This window comes from Borostomias antarcticus (assembly GCF_949987555.1).
Source record: "Borostomias antarcticus genome assembly, chromosome: 22".
Lineage (NCBI taxonomy): Eukaryota > Metazoa > Chordata > Actinopteri > Stomiiformes > Stomiidae > Borostomias > Borostomias antarcticus.
Genome location: NC_140255.1, coordinates 16032967 through 16050439, shown reverse-complemented (window position 1 = coordinate 16050439; position 17473 = coordinate 16032967). Strand labels below are relative to the sequence as shown.

The following is a 17473-nucleotide window of genomic DNA, read 5'->3' as shown; positions in this document are numbered from 1 at the left end:
AACAGTAATGGCCTAGTGCTACTGTGTTAGTGTGATAGTGGGATAGTGTGATAGTGTGATAGTATGCTACTGTGATAGGGTTCTACTGTGATAGTGATAGCTCAGTGTGATAGTCTGCTACTGTGATAGAGTGCAACTGTAATAGTGTGCTGCTGTGATCGTGTGATAGTGTACTACTGTGATACTGTGATAGTGTGCTGCTGTGATCGTGTGATAGTGTGCAACTGCGATAGTATGCTACTATGATAGTGTGATAGTAATAGTGTAATAGCGATGGTTCCTGTGCTACTCACCTCTCCTATCATGCCGTTCCAGATGCCCTTCACCATCTTGCCATGCTTGCCGTTGGTGACCAGGTAGAGGTCATAGGAGAACTTGATGGTCTTGGACAGCTTCTTCAGCGTGTCGATACAGAAGCCCTTACAGCACAACTTGGTGTAGGGCTCTGAATGACCCACAATACTGAAGGGACAGACCAAACATAGATAGATACTTTAATGATCCCCCTAAGGGGAAATGTGGTACACACACACATGTGCGCGCGTGCACGCACGCACACACACACATACGCACGAACACAAACACAAAATCTTAGAGAGGATTCTAAGATGATAAGATAAAAAGTTCCTGTCCAAAGTTGGAAAGGACAAGACAACAACCCATCTCCCTCCCACCCCCAACACAGTACACATAGCCGAGACCCACTAGTCTGGAAAGTCTAGTGTCCGAGTGCCTGTGACGGTCTGTAAACACAGACCATTAGGGCTTGTGGAAGAACAAACACAGTGTGATGACCCTCCCTTCGACCTCACTGTCTAATGAGGTGTGGGAGGCTGGAGAGCGATTAGACAGACGGGAAGGAACGAAGAGACAGTGGGAAACAAGTATGAGATATGAAGACAGAGAAAAGAAGGGTAGAAATAGAGAGAGCAAGAGGGGGAGAGAGAGGTGATGTTTAAATTCATATCAATAAAGCAGAGAGAGAGAGAGTTTCCAGACAGAGTAAAACTGGTCCCTCTCTCCCCCGTCTCACCAGCTGCCAGAGGGAAGTATGGAGGGTTAAGAGCTCTGAGCCATAACTGCGTGTGTGTGTGTGTGTGTGTGTGTGTGTGTGTGTGTGTGTGTGTGTGTGCGTGCGTGCGTGCGTGCGTGCGAGGGAGGGTGAGTGAGTGAAGTATTTTTAAATATGTTGCTTAGTGTGTGTCTCAAACATTGTTTTTGTTATCTTACACACACACACACACACACATTGTAGCGGTGGCTGTGTGGTACTGTGTTCCTCCAAACATCCAGAAACCGCTGTAGCATAGAAGGACTGGTCTAGAGAGAGAGAGAAGCAGCAGAGTTCTGTCAACTGTACAAACTCAAGATGGGCCCAAGATAATGAGAAATGTATGCAGGTCCTAAATTCAGCTGATCAAACAAATAACTATCTTTACTGAAAACCAATACAACACCAATATACTAGGAGGGCTGATGTTGTTTGATGTTGATAAGTCTGCGAGTGATAGAAACATCATATTTGATGACGCAGCAATAGAAGCTGGTCTTCTAAAAGTAAATAATAAATAAATAAACACGGTTTGACTATGAGCGCAAAATCATCAGAAGAGAATGGAGAAATATGTCAGATCTGAAACATTAGCCAGAGGACCCAGCTGTGTGTATGAGACTTTGTGAAACCCTCCAACGTTACAATCAGAGCATTAAAATAAAAATAAAAAAGACCACATACGCTGTACCAAACACTTAAAGGACACATAAAATGCAAAACTCCCTTTTTCAGTGTTTTTGCATATACATTTGAGTCTCTGTCCCCTACTAACACACAAACGATCAGGTAAGACAACCCATTCATTTTGTTGTGGGTGGCGAAATGCAGAAAACCCAGCTCCCAGCGGGCGACTCAATTCAATCTATGCTTCTGATGTCAGAAGCATAGACTCATTATAATAATCCCGCCCTCGTTTTAATATCTCCGCCTACCTGCCTCACCTGGCTATAAAGGTTTGCAGTGTTGCTGGCCTCACAAGCTAGCATAATGTCTGCGTACCTTAAATGCTCTCTTCTTGGGTGTAATAACCAGCATAAATCGCTACATCGTCTCCCAACCTCAGTGGACAGAAGAACTGAGTGGATTAAGTTTATTTTTGATGGCAACGTACCCGCTCAAGTTCCTAAAAGGCTGTTGGTCTGTGCTCACCATTTTCTGCCAGATTGCTTTGTCAACCTGGGTCAGTAGCCTACAACGCAGGATTTTCAAGTCATCTCAACCTGGATGATAAAGCTATACCTACTGTCTGCGGAAATCATGCAGGAAGTGTAAGTAATTGTGCTGTTTCTCTTTGTCTAGGCTATGACCTAGTACTAACGCTAGCTAGCTAACAACTACACGTTAGCCTCACCCCAGATGCATGTAACATAAGTGAAGGACATTGGTAGGCTTATCGTTGATCTAGCGGTTAGTAAAATTGATCAAATGTTTAGATGTGGACATCATCGGATTCCCCTCGGCCAACAGAATTTAGCTTTCATTGTTTGGAGTCGAACGGTGTAACGTTAGCCTGGTATCGAGCTAGCTAGGCTAACCGTTTGCAGATCATGGGAGCACACGATCGTGTCAAGTCGGAGAGAGAACAATGGAATTTAAGTGGAGATTGTCAAGACTATCCAGCTAACGTTATGTTTTTGTTAGATATTTATCATTTTAGTAGCATAGCATCGTCAACAGTCCTTGTTCTTTAGCCTGTCCACTGCAGTTGCCTGAGGTCCGATGGCTAGCTGCAATCGTTGGACTGCTGTTAGACAGCAAATGTGAAAGTCAATGTAAGGATTCGATGTTGAATGATATTGTGTTTGTGTAACCCTAGTGTAACATTTGCCATGCTCTGGCAAACTATGATTGCACCGCAAAACTGTTTCAGTATCGTAGCTACACTCACTCACGCTTTCGTTGTCAATGGAATGACATCATGGAGTGGGCGTGGAGGAGGGGCAGCTCATTAGCATAGGAAAAAAAATCAATCCTGGCGGTTTGGAGCGCAGCTCAAACTAGGCATATTGGGCTTGGTATAACACTCAATCCGAGTGGTATTTTCTGGTAAAATACTCAAAGACATGTATTGGGGAACCCAAAGACATTTTAAATTTTAAATTTGCATTTGATGTGTCCTTTAAAGAAATAGAACAATCAACTGAAATCACAATCCACTGAAATCACAATTTGACAATTAAAAAGTTAGAAACAGCCATTAAAGCCAACAAAACTCTTTTGACCCTTGTCCAATCACCGATGAGGAATTGCCAATCAAGATTTTTTTTTAAACACCAAAACAAGAAAGCTTGTGGTCCTGACGGTAGGGAGTGAGATGCTTATAAACAGCTTTCTAGAATGGAAGATAGTGGTGCTTAGGTTATTCAATATTGCATTAAAATCAGCCTGTTTTCCCTCCACTTGCAGTCAAGGACTGATATAACACTGGAGACAAATTAAACCCAGACAATTACAGAGTTGTCAGTGAGTGTCAGTCTGGTTTATTTTGCGGCATTTTAAACAACTGAATCTTAAATTTAATACAGTTTTTAATGGCTCAGTCTCTGGCTGGACAACCTATCAGCTGTCAACTGGAGAGCAGGTTTTAATGAGCACGGGTTGACAACTTTAAATGACTGTGCGCTAAACACCTGCTAGATGAAGCGGTGTATAGCTATCCTATGATTAACAGGTTAACATTCCATAGTGTGTGTGTGTGTGTGTGTGTGTGTGTGTGTGTGTGTGTGTGTGTGAGAGAGGGAGGGAGGGAGAGAGAAAGAGAGCGTGAAGGCTGGGTGAGTGAGAGAGAGAGCGCGGGGGGGATGTGAGAGAGAGGTGGGAGAGAGAGTGTGTGTGTGTGTGTGTGTGTGTGTGTGTGTGTGTGTGTGTGTGTGTGAGTGAGAGAGAGAGAGTGTGTGTGTGTGAGAGAGAGAGACAGATGCATGGTTTCTATCATGCTATGATAGATGTGCCAGCATTGGACTGATAAATCTTCTTTACAGGCAATCAATGTGCCATTGTACTCGCCACACATCTTTGTCTCCGATTAATATGCCAACCGTATAATGTGTTGCACTCACTCACACACACACACTGACCAAGCTCTGTTGGTTGTCCCTTGCACCAGGCTTAAAGCCAGAGGTGACTGAGCCTTTGAGTCTGTGGCACCTAGATTGTTGAATGCTCTTCCTCAGGATTTGAGAGCTGCGGCTTCTGTGGACATTTTTAAGAAGCTGCTAAAAACGCTTCTGCTTAGACAGGCATTTGTTGAATTAATTTGACTTTGTTTATGACTGTTGGCCTTTTTCCTGTGTTTATTTTTGTTGATTCTTTGTATGCATTTTTACCTGTGTGAAGCACTTTGAGTCCTCTCTGTGAGAGGGGCCATATAAATCACATTTACTTACTTACTTATTTACTTACTTACTTACTGTACTTACTTACACACACACACACACACACACTCAGTCACACACAAATGTGTCTTAACTCTCCATCATAACAATGTTGCTGTGCTTACAAGAGAAGTACTCTGTGTGTGTGTGTGTGTGTGTGTGTGTGTGTGTGTGTGTGTGTGTGTGTGTGTGTGTGTGTGTGTGTGTGTGAGAACGTGTGTATGTGTGTGTTTGCGTGTGTGTGTGTGTGTGTACATGTGTGAGAATAAGTGTGTTGCTGTGCGTTAGAGCTCCACTCAGCTGTGGTGCTGTGTGTAGAGAGCAGGTTCCTCTGGAGGAGGATGATCTGGAAAGAGGTGTGGGTGTATGTTTGTGTGTACATGTGTATTAGGGCTGAACGATTAATCGATTTCAAATCGAAATTGCGATTTGAAACAACGCGATTAGCAAATCGCAAAGGCTGCGATTATTTTAGGCTGCAGCGTGTCTGGGTCTGGACCAGCGTTTCCCCTTGGATGACAGTTATGCTCACCAATCATTAATACGGTGCTTGCTCAACAATCAAAAGTGGCCAATGGCAACTGCTGCAGGGTCCGCCCAACAACAACATGAGTGAAACTACGAGTGAACTGAACACATGGCTAGCCTACACCGGTAGCTCAGTAGCCAACGTCTTCGTGACCCGGAAATATCATCGGCTGAGCCAGAAGAAATGGAGCATTTAATAGCTAAGAAAAGCAGTACATCCGTAATATGGCAGTATTTCGGGTTTCAGGGGACAGATGTACAACAGAGAAAAGTGCTTTGTAAGACCTGCCGCGGAACAGTTGCTACATCCCGGGGAAACGCCACCAGCCTGTATCAACACTTGAGTAAGCACCACAAGGAGATATACGATGCCTGCAGGGCCAAAAAAGCGAGTGAAAGTAACGTTAGCAATGTACCCCAGTCTAGCAAACAATCCTCCATTTCACACTCATTTGCAAGCGTTACCCCGTATGAAAAAGGATCACGAAGGCACCGTGAGGTAACCAACGCCGTGACAAAGTACCTCGCTAAAGACATGGTGCCTGTTAACACCGTGACAAAAGACGGGTTTCGAAACCTTGTCCAAACGCTGGATAAAAGATACGTGCTTCCCTCCCGCACATATTTCAGTCAAGTCGCCCTCCCAGAACTGTATGCGGATGGATGAAGGGAGAGATTGAGGGAGAGAGGGAGGGATGGATGAAGGGAGAGATTTAGGGAGGGAGGGATGAAGGGGGAGAGAGGGAGGGAGGGATGAAGGGAGAGGGAGGGAGGAACAGAGGGAGGGGTGGATGAAGGGAGAGGGAGGGATGAAGCAAGAGATTTGAGGGAGGGATGGATGAAGGGAGAGTGGGGGAGGGAGGGATGAAGGGAGAGTGGGGGAGGGAGGGATGAAGGGAGAGATTGAGGGAGGGAGGGATGAAGGGAGAGATTGAGGGAGGGATGGATGAAGGGAGATTGAGGGAGGGATGGATGAAGGGAGAGATTGAGGGAGGGATGGAGGGAGGGAGAGAGAGATGGGGGGGCAGAGGGAGGGAGGGAGGGACAAAGGAATGGAGAGAGAGATGGAGGGAGGGGGGATTGGTCCGGGGCCACTATGCTTCTGTTTTGAATAATTGTTATGCACTTAATCCTAGAGGCCGCACATTTTTTGCATTCTGTTTAACATTGTCGTTGCTGTTCCTGTGAACGACCTACCTCTTTTGCAATGCCAGAGATTATTTACTGAAAGATCCTGTTATTTTCTTATTGTAAAGTTTTATTTATTATTATTATAAGTTTATTTAACTTGATGGCAGAATGTGCAACTTGGATGCTGCTCCTGAGCTATAAGTGATTGACTTGCCTCTTGAAAATGTCCTAGTCCTAATAGCTCATGTATGTTCCATGCCCACGGACACTGTGAAAGACGTGTATGTTGATGGATGGATGGATGCTGCTGTTATTTATCAATAAAAGGCCTACAAGTTGGAAAAGTTGGAAGCTATTTATATTTTCATCCTTGCATTAGAATATAGAACAGTTGATTTTCTCATGCAATCTCATGTGGTAGGTCTTTAAATCCATTACACAGTGAATATTGATGTTTTTAAAAAATATCGCAAATCGAATCGCAATCGCAATTTCAGTCAGAAAAATCGCAATTAGTTTTTTTCCCCAAATCGTTCAGCCCTAATGTGTATGCATGTGTGTGTGAGTGTGTGTGTACCTCTCCGTGCGGTTGGACTGGCGTCGGCAGGGCACCGTGTTGCGTACGCAGGTCCCGGTGTCCGGGTCGACGCTCTCCACGATGACGAAGGGCCGCTCCTCTAGCGTGGCCACGGTCAGGTGACGGTCATCAGACACGGGCTCCAGGAAGCTGCCGTAGCGCGGCCACACGGGGTAGCGCACCTGGAGGATCCCCCGGGCATACGTACCCACCTGGGAGAGACGGACAGACAGGGGGAGGGGGTTAGTGTGCCACCCACCATCGGAGGAATAGAAGTGACTCCAACTACCAACCTACACAGGGAGAGGGTTGATGTGTCATACTACCTATGCCTCAAAGAAAGGAGAGAGAGAGAGAGAGAGCAAAGAATAATCTACATTAATCGACATCGACAATAATCGGGTGAGAAGCATGATTAGTTAGGGAGAATGCACAGGTTAGGGATGTAAAAACGGACCTCTAGGAGTCAGGTGGGGTGGGGGGTGGATGTTAAGGTGGGAACTACAGAGACCAGACAGCTGCTTTGTCACCTCAGAGAGCTGGCTGAAGTGGATCATCCTGCAGAAGAACCTGCTCTCTGACAGGCCTAGCGGAGCTCCGCTGGACTCCCCTCTAAAGAAAAGAGCCATCACTCATGAGATAGACAGTATAGTCTTTAAAGTTTAATGGGCAAACAGGCGCGTTTTGGACTTAAGCCATCATCAGCATGAGACGCTCTAATGCTTCACTGTATCCATCCCCTCTGTCTCTCCCTGGAGCTCTCAGTCTGGGTGAAAGGTTAAATCCACACTGCTGTATATGTATCCCTTGACATCCCTGCATATTATCTCAGTACTCTATGAATCTCAGGGATAGGTACTATAAAAACCACAACTGTATACTGGAATGTTATTAAATTTCACCTCCTACATCATGGACACAAACACAGTCATCCATGATCGGATGGGATAAGTAGATGAGGGTGATACTGCTAGACGATGGATAGTATAGTAAATAAATGTAACCTTTAAATGTCTAGGACATGGAATGCGGAACTGATAAGACACTAAGGACAAGCCATGACAAGAATTCCAATGAACCTATACCCGTACTTGTTACAAATGGCAAAAAAAGTTCTACTCTATTCTATTATTTTCCTCCCTAGGTACAGTGAGACTGTAACCTTGAGATGGGTTGAGTTCGAAGCCTGCTTCATAAACAGAGAAACACAAACTGGAGAGAGGGACTGGAGGAGAGAAGACAAAGGCAGACGGCTCCACGTGACTCAAATAAAAAATAGCATGTTGAACTGCGAGAGAGAGGGGGCTGAAAAAGAGCGTCGCACAACAGAACCTCCATAATGAACGAGCTGACAACCTGATAGACAGATGGAGAGAGAGAGTATTAATACTAACAGAGAGAGAGTATTAATACTAACAGATAGAGTGTTAATACTAACATAGAGAGAATATTCATACCAACAGAGATAGTATGAATATTAACAGAGAGTATTCATACTAGCACAGAGGGATTATTAATACTAACAGCGAGAGAGTATTACTACTAACAGAGATAGAGTATTAGTACTTATAGAGAGAGAATTAATACTAACAGAGAGAGTATTAAGTGTTAATACTAACAGAGAGAGTATTAATACGAACACAGAGAGAGTAACGGAGAGAGAGTATTAATACTGGGATATGGGGCACAATGTGGCTTGACAGATAGAGAGTATTAATAATAACAGAGTAACAGAGAGAGAGTATTAATACTGGGATACGGGCACAACGTGGCTTGACAAAGAGTATTAATACTGGATATGGGAGACGACGTGGCTTGACAGAGAGCGAGAGAGTATTAATACTAACAGAGAGACTAACAGAGAGAGAGTATTAATAGTAACAGAAAGAGAGTATTAATACTAACAGAGAGAGTATTAATATTGACAGAGAGACTAACAGAGAGTGAGAGCATTAATACTAACAGAGAGAGAGAGAGAGAGAGAGTATTAATACTGGGATGTGGGAGACGACGTGGCTTGACACAGATGATCAGGGCCTTCTGGGTAAACTGTTGTAGGTCGCAAGAAATCTACAGTATATTACTGACCAAACTCCACTGACTGTGATGTCACAGTGCAAGGACTTATTCAAAACGCTACCACTGGACAGGCAGCCTGCAGTCCTCCGAGGGAATGACTCGTCCTCCGGTGAGGCGTCTTCCACCGTGTGTGGGAGCCACTTCAAATCAAATCAAACTTATAGCCACTTATAGACCACATGCCGAGTGAACTTCCAGATAATCTCTCCAGGGGTCCGATTGACATGGAATAGATGACGAATGATGATGAACTGTGATTGGCACCATTGTTGTGATTCCAGCTGCGATCTTCCGTAGCTCTGTGTGTTTGTCATCACATTGTTTTCTGTGTGTTGTAGATTGTAAGAGGGTTATGCTGTTTTGCATGCCTGGTATGTGAGTGGATGCCTGCAGGGGAGGGAGGGTGTTGGGTCGGGTGAGGGAGGAAGGATCAATGCATCAGGGACTGGACAGGTTGTGCACATTATTGTTTTGGTGAAAGATATAAGAAAAATATATGTGATAGAAAGCAAGATAGACATAAGGAATGGACAGAAAAGTGGGATTATAAAGAGTAAGTATTTATTTAGTGGGAGACTCCGTAACCAGGCGTGAAGCTGAGACAGACAGTCTCTCCCCTCCAAGCCTCAGTCACCACAGACCCCATGCTGAGAGGATGTCAGCACATCACACTGACCGGATACACTGGAACTGTAACCTTGAGATGGGTTTAGTTTTGTCTGCTTCAGAAGCAGAGAAACCCAGACAACATACACGCATGCGCGCACACACACACAAACGGGCGCACACACACGCGCACAGTGACAGTGATAAAACAGCTTGGCTGTGCCGGGGCAGGATTAAATGAGTTCAAGAGTAGCAGTGAGATATGCCCCGACCTTTCTGTATCTCACACCCATCAATATACTGTACCCTTGGGAAATGTGTGCGTGAGTGTGTGTGTGTGGGTGAGTGAGTGAGTGAGTGAGTGAGTGAGTGAGTGAGTGAGTGAGTGAGTGAGTGAGTGAGTGAGTGAGTGAGTGTGTGTGTGTGTGTGTGTGTGTGTGTGTGTGTGAGGAGCCAGTACCCTTGGTAGAAGGGAGACACAGGGGCTAGGAGACAGTGTGATGAGGAGGCCACTAGGACAGATAAACCACTTCTTACTGTCAACAAGACAGAGCCAATAGGACATCTTATAACCATTGTGCATAACGCACTTTCACTCACACACACACACACACACACACACACACACACACACACACACACACACACACACACACACACACACAGAGCCGGGTGAGGTAAACTACCTTTACACACACACACACACACACACACACACACACACACACACACACACACACACACACACACACACACACACACACACACAGAGATAAAGAGGTGAGGTACACATAGACACAGCCAGGTGAGGTGAAGTACTCTACCTTGTCCCACTGTCTCTCTCGGTCCAGGGCGATAATCACCATGGACGGGTTGAAGAGGAAGCCATGACTGTTGAACGACAGGTCCTTTCTCTCCCAAGTCACGTTCATCATGTGTCTGCAACACACACGCACACACACACACACAAACACACACACAAACACACACACTGAGTGAGCTTGAACTGAGCATCCTGTAATTAAGGTGGCAGAGCTCCCCTGTGAGAGTCTTAATAGAACCTGGAAGAGTCTAGGAAGCTCATTTGCAGATGATAGAAAGGTGGACTGGTAGGATTGTGTAGGATCATGTAGGGTTATGTAGGGTCATATAGGGTTGTGTACGGTTGTGTAGGGTCTTCTAAATTAGACGATGTAAGAATTGACTCAAATATGTGCCCAGCTTTTTTGAAATGAGCATTAAAAGCATGATATCTCCTTTTTATTAAGAGGGGGGCCAACAGCTTTCTTGCTCTGTAAGGTTTTAAAAGTTTTCCAAAACTTGGAGTGATTACTTTATCTGAGGTTAAGGTCAAATAGTAATCTGCCTTTGGTTTTTGAATGAGAGATGTGCATTTATTTCTAAGGACATGAAAGAGGAGTCAGTCGTTAGCTCAGTTAGATTTTCTGTCTAAGGCCCATTGTTTATTGCGGACAAAAAGAGCTTCAGCTAAGTCACTGGAGAACCAAGGATTAGTTCTATTTGTATTCGAACTTTTTTCATGGGCGCATGTTTATTAATAATCGCTAGAATTTTTTCCTGAAAGAACTGGAAAGCATCATCAATAGACGGGATCAAAGCAGTACGACACCAATCAACTTCAGCTAAGCCGTGGATTAAAGCCTGTTCTGAGAAATATTGAAAGCAGCGCCTGAGCACGGTTAATCCCTTGTTCTTGGGGAGCTTGATGCTCCTTACGCAGGCTATAGCACAATGGTCACTAATATCATTAGGAAAAACACCAATAGAAACATATTGCTGCATTGGTCAATACAATGTCAATCAGGGTATCCCTGGCTTAGCAGGATTAAATTAAATGTAGGGTTGTGTAAAGTTATTAAGGGTTATGTAGAGTTATGTAGGGTCATGTAGGGATATGTAGGGTCATGTAGGGTTATGTAGGCCCATGTAGGGTCATGTAGTGTGATGTAGAGTTAGGTAGCGTCCTGTAGGGTCGTGTAGGGTCATGTAGGGTCATGTAGTGTGATGTAGAGTTAGGTAGCGTCCTGTAGGGTCGTGTAGGGTCATGTAGGGTTATGTAGGCCCATGTAGGGTCATGTAGGGTTAGGTAGCGTCCTGTAGGGTCGTGTAGGGTCATGTAGTGTGATGTAGGGTCATGTAGGGTTATGGTGGACTGGTAGAGAGGAGAACGTTCCTAGAGAGAGAAAGAGATTCCACTTTATTAGGACACTTTGGAGATAGAGCGATGGATAAATATACAGTAGATCACTCACATAGGAGTTCACAACAGAGGGAATGAAATTAGGACTAAAATAAAAATTGAATAGTATACATTTACACCATGGACTGGATTAATGCTTTATTCTGATAGGTTGGCCGGGTGTGCTTTCATTTTGGATAACTGTAGTTCAGGCTATTTGCCGTGCTAACTGCATTGCCATCATCATAGAATTTCTGTGCACGTGTTCCATTTGTGGATATTTAAATGAGGTAATATGGGCGGAAAATGTGCCCATTTCTATGCAAAATGTGCTTATTTCTATGCAAATGAGCCCTGTCCAATTCACACAGATCGACCCTAATTGCCACACGCAGTTATAGTGAATATATTTGCGTCTTCAGAGAGTTGGTGGTAATTGAAGCGCATTTGTAAGGGGTGTCATGGCCAGCGTTGGCGATGATCATGGCAGCAGTTATTGTAGCCAGGCGAAGGCATCGTAATGCCAGGTGTGCTAGTGAGAGAATATTTCAAAGGAGAATATCAGCGATCTGCCCTGACGAAGGCCTCCTGGCTGAAACATGTAGGCATTTTTATATGTTCATCATGAACTAGCCCAAGAATAAAGGCTTTTTAACTTTGTACCAGAAGAGCTGGCTTAGTTTTTTCTTTTTTTTTGCAGTCCATACTAGCCTATTGCGTTTGGAAACACCAACTGCACTCACAGACTGGGATATTAAATACCATGTTTTTTAACTGTGAGTGTGATGTTTTTTGCTTGTAATTGTGAGGCAAACATGTTGACGTTGTCCGTCAGGAATTCCAGTTCACTCTGAAAATAATGTGCCTACTATGTGCCCACACACACTCACCTGAAGAGCGTGTTATTGCTGGTGTGTTTGGCTGGCGTGTTACAGTCACTGTGTCCCTCCGGCACGAACCCTCGCTGCTTCACAAAGCTCTCCGCCCCCTTTGCCACGATGGCCACGCCCTCCCGGACCCTCTGCCGCAGCGTCTTCCGCCAGTGGTCGGTGATGATGCCGATCACGCCCACGGGGAAGCTGGTCTGCGGAGGGCGCTCGGGGTTGCCCACGGCCAGGCTGGGCAGGATCCAGATGTAGCCGGGCCCCAGCAGGCCCACCTCCCTGGCCTGGGAGAACAGGTACTGGGCCTCCTCGTGGGAGCAGTAGGCCAGCAGCACCTGGGAGTCCACCTGCACAGAGACACACGCCACAGGAATCACCATGTGATAGGCTCTGACAACTACAACTACACTGAGACACACCACCGGAATCACCATGTGATAGGCTCTGACAACTACAACTACACTGAGACACACCACAGGAATCACCATGTGATAGGCTCTGACAACTACAACTACACTGAGACACACCACAGGAATCACCATGTGATAGGCTCTGACAACTACAACTACACTGAGACACACCACCAGAATCACCATGTGATAGGCTGTGACACCGGCAGCACACTGCTGATATCATAATAGACGATGCTCTGACACAAACAGCATACTGCTGATATCATAACTTAAAGGGGCACAGTCACGTTTCAGGGGCGAACCAGTCCATGACGTCCTTTAATCCAAATAATATCAACTGAAATAAGTGTGACTGTGTCCCTTTAACATACAGTAGAAGATGGAACAGTGATGCTGGGGGTCTGGAGAGGATAGGCTAGCATGTCCACCAGAGTGAGGAACAACCACTAACCCACACCCTAAATATGAACCCTGACCCTAAATATGAACCCTGACCCTCTAACCTTCACACTGATAATAACAGAAAGTCAAGAGTTATTAAGGAGCCCCTATAGAGTTAAACAGTTTGTGAGTTCCAGCAGCTCCCACCTGCTGCAGCATGCGTTTGGTCCGCACGTCGTTGGCGCCGACCGACATTTCCAGGGTCAGGACGTCCTGTAGCTCCCACTGGAAGTAGGACGTGTCCGTGTAGGACAGCACGTAGTCCACGAAGGTGTCGTATCCTGGCAACAGGCTGGTGATCACAACAAACTCCCCCCAGTCGTACTCCTCCATGATCTTGAACAGACACAGGATGATGTCATTGTGACGCTGGGCTGTGCAGCGTGAACGTGGTCATACAGTCGGGTCAGGTTTATTCGTCACAGACTACCTCATACAATTACAAAAAAGAGCAGTGAAATGTTTTTACGTTAGCTCTTAGATTGTGCCACACTAAGCAACATAGAGAGGTAGGTAGCAGCAATATATAGTTAAATGCAAGGTATGATTTTATATATATATATATATATATATATATGAGAGAGCCACAGAGAGTGATGGAAGGAATGGGGATGTGTTGGGGGGTAGGTCTAGTTGAGTCAAATAGACATGTGTACGTATTGGTTTAGTGGAAGTATGGTGTAAATATTTAGGATAGGTTTTGATATGTATACTTACAGAATGTGGATATACTATATACACACACATTCTACTGAGTATAGATACAGTCAAGGCGGAAAGTCTGCACACCCCTTTCACCTTCTCCACGTTTTATTACGTTACAGACTTATTGTACACTAGGGTCGTTGGGTCACCTTTCCCTCTATCAGGACTAGTCGCCCTGTTCCCGTTGCTGAAAAATATCCCCACATCATAATGCTGCTACCGCCATGCTTCACTGTACGGATGGTATTAGCCTGGTGATGAGCGGTGCCTACAGTACTGTAGTTTCCTCCAGATGTGATGCTTGGTATTCAGGCCAAGAAATTCAGTTGTGGTTTCATCAGACCAGAGAATCTTGATTCCTATGGATTGAGAGTCCTCCATGTGCCTTTCGGCAAACTCCAAGCGGGCTATCATGTGCCTTTTACTAAGGAATGGCTTCCGTCTGGCCACTCTACCAGAAAGACCTGATTGGTGGAGTGCTGCAGAGATGGTTGTCCTTCTGAAAGGTTCTCCTTGGGAATCTCCCATCTCCACAAGGATACGCTGGAGCTCTGTCAGAGTGACCCTCGGGTTCCTGCTCACCTCCCTCACCAAGGCCCGTCTTCCTCCATTGCTCAGTTTGGTCGAGCGGCCAGGTCTAGCTAGATTCTTGGTGGTTCCAAACTTCTTCCATTTACGAATGATGATGGCCACTGTGCTCTTTGGGACCTGTAAAGCTGCAGAAAATTGTCCATACCCTTCTCCAGATCTATTGCCGCGTTCCAGATAGGATTTTGAACTCGTAAGTTACGACTTCAAGTCACGACTCACGACTTCATAGCGTTCCAGGCAAACTGTCTGAATGCGTGGCTTTCTGGATAAATGTAAACAAGCCGATATGGTAAAAACTTGAGATTTGGCACATTGTCAGAGCTGGCAAGCTAAACATTGTATGCTTAATTTCGCTATGCTAAGAAATCGTACGTTACATTTTATTTATTGACATCATCGACATTTCGCCGTTTGCATGGTCACGTTCAGGTTTACCTTAATGTTAGCTAGCTAGCACTAGCTATCTCTTGTCAACATATTTGGGCATCATTACATACACATAGCAGGTTGTAGTGCATAATCGTTTGTATTATTTTGATTACAACGTACACATTTACTTTACGTTGCCCATAAGTTATCTTTATCGCCATACCCATGGGGGCTGCCATCTTGCTTAGAGGGCTGTGTGACGTCAGAGAGCGCAACTGGGAGTACATCGATCTGGTACGAGTTCACGGGTGGGAAGTTACGGGTTCGACTGCCATTCCAGAGCATTTTCACGTGTAGGAGGTCGGAAAAACACGAGTTACGGGTTGCCTGGAACGCGCCATATGCCTTGACACAATCCTATTTCTGAGGTCTGCAGATGATTCCTTTGACCCCAAGGCAGGTGTTAGCAATCCCCAAACATGTCCAATCAATTGAATTTACCACAGGTGTACTCTGTAGAAACATCTCAAGCACTATCAGTGAAAACAAAATGCATCTCAGCTCACTTTTGGGTGACATATCGAAGGGTGTGCACACTTGTCTACATATGATGTTTACATTTTGATTTTGAATAAATCAACACAAATGTCTAAAAGCCCGTTTTCACTTTGTCATTATGGGCTATGTTGTGTAGAATTTTGAGACAAAAATGTACTCAATCTATTGTACAATAAGTCTCTGACTTATGAAAATGTGGAAAAGGTGAAAGGGGTGTTCAGACCTTCCAACTTGACTGTATATAAAGTGTTGTGCTGAGTGTAACTACTGAGTTTAGTCCAGAGTTCAGTCTGATGGAGGAGTGTCCATCACCATCGTTCACAATCACACTGATTCAAATGAGCGTAATGACAGAAGGCATGGAGAGAGGAGAGCCGTGCTGAGAGTGTCGCTGCACCTTGAACATGCAGACGATCTGCTGCTCCAGAGAGGCTCCCATTTGCAGGAACGTTGATCCCTCGTCCTGGAGAGAGAGGAGGAGAGAGGTGAGTGAGGAGAGGAGGAAGAGAGAGGAGGAGAGAGGCAAGGGAGCAGAGGAGAGGAAGAGAGAGGTGAGGGAGAAGAGGAGAGGGTCAGAGGGTTGAGGACCATCATCTCACCTTAAAGAGCACCACACATGCTAAATCACTTTTGTAATGTGTTTATCATATACATGTTGGTCTCTGATGGTCCTACCAATGTACAAAAGTTGATATCAAACAACCCGGGAAGCTCCACCCTTCAACAAGCCATTCAGAGTTTTCCGAGTTGTTACTGACGTTTTGATGACGTAGATCGAGGAACATTATCATAGTCCCGCCCAGGTCCCGCCCTAGCGCCCAGGTTTGCTTCCGCTCTGAACTCCGCCATTTTTTTCCAGCTGAGTCGAGCGCGTCACATCAGGAATTATGCCGCATCGCTGTTCTGTTTCCGGCTGCAAAAATCCACACGTATCGCTACATCTTGTCCTAACTCTTCGTGAAGAAATTGGCACCCCTTCCCCGCCCCTCCCCCTCCATCTCATTGGTCAACGGGGCTTTCACAGGAGTCCATTCAGACAGATGTAATAAGATGCTCAGGGGAGAAATGTGAGAGTTTTTCTACATAGAACATTAAAATTCACTTTTCTGAGACCCCAGAAACCGATTTTAGGTAGGTAAAAACAGCATATGCAGTGCCCTTTGTCAGGATTTTTATATTTAGGAGAGGTTGTGTTTACACTCAACAAGACACTTATCGCAAACACACTAAAGAGTCTGCTACACACACACACACACACATACATACACACACTATACAGTACCACCATTTTTCACACTCTGTCCTAACCTTAACTCTGTCCTAATCCTAAAATTAACTCTGTCCTAATCCTAACCTTAACTCTGTCCTAACCCAGTCCTACTGCTCCTCTTCTATCAGTTTCCTCTCAGAATGACAGGACTCTTCAGTTCCTGTATTCATGAACTGAGACTGAAAACATATATGCCGTTGAGATTCTCAAAGCTTATGCATCTATTATTGTTTGTGTTCAAGAATTTCTTGTCAAATGTGAACACAAATAAAGATATTAAAATGTGTGTGTGCATGTCTGTGTGTGTGTGTGTGTGTGTGTGTATGTGTGTGCATACAGTATGTCTGTGTATCTGTGTGTGTGTGTGTGTGTGTGTGTGTGTGCGTGCGCGCGTGTGCATGCGTGTGTATGTGAGTGCTTCTTGAGTTGACAGATGAGAGAGAGAGCTCTTCCAGAGCAGAGTTAACCTGTGTCCTTCAAATAACTTCTACCAGACGTATCAAAGTAGGTTAGGGAAAAGCATGGAGAGAATATAAAAGGAGAAAAATACAGAGGGAGAAAGAGGGCAAGAGAGATCGATGAATAGTAAGTGATGGAAAAGAAGACAGAAAAACAAGATGTCAGAGAAGAAGAGCGATATTCAGGCACTTTGGCTTCAACACTAGATTATACTCTTAGTCACTAGTTTAGAAA

General features: G+C 45.0%; 1 protein-coding gene across 1 annotated transcript in view; it reads right to left on the bottom strand.

Annotated features, from left to right (window-relative positions):
* The window catches only part of LOC311323831 (glutamate receptor ionotropic, NMDA 2C-like), a gene marked incomplete at both ends in the record, with an annotated part of 48408 nt that overhangs the window by 16675 nt on the left and 14260 nt on the right, over positions 1-17473 (bottom strand). Inside the window, 6 exons of the mRNA XM_084456131.1 lie at positions 294-462; positions 6665-6876; positions 10174-10288; positions 12440-12780; positions 13435-13623; positions 15908-15973. Coding sequence (XP_084312257.1) covers positions 294-462; positions 6665-6876; positions 10174-10288; positions 12440-12780; positions 13435-13623; positions 15908-15973 — 1092 coding nt within the window. The remainder of the gene's footprint in view (positions 1-293; positions 463-6664; positions 6877-10173; positions 10289-12439; positions 12781-13434; positions 13624-15907; positions 15974-17473) is intronic.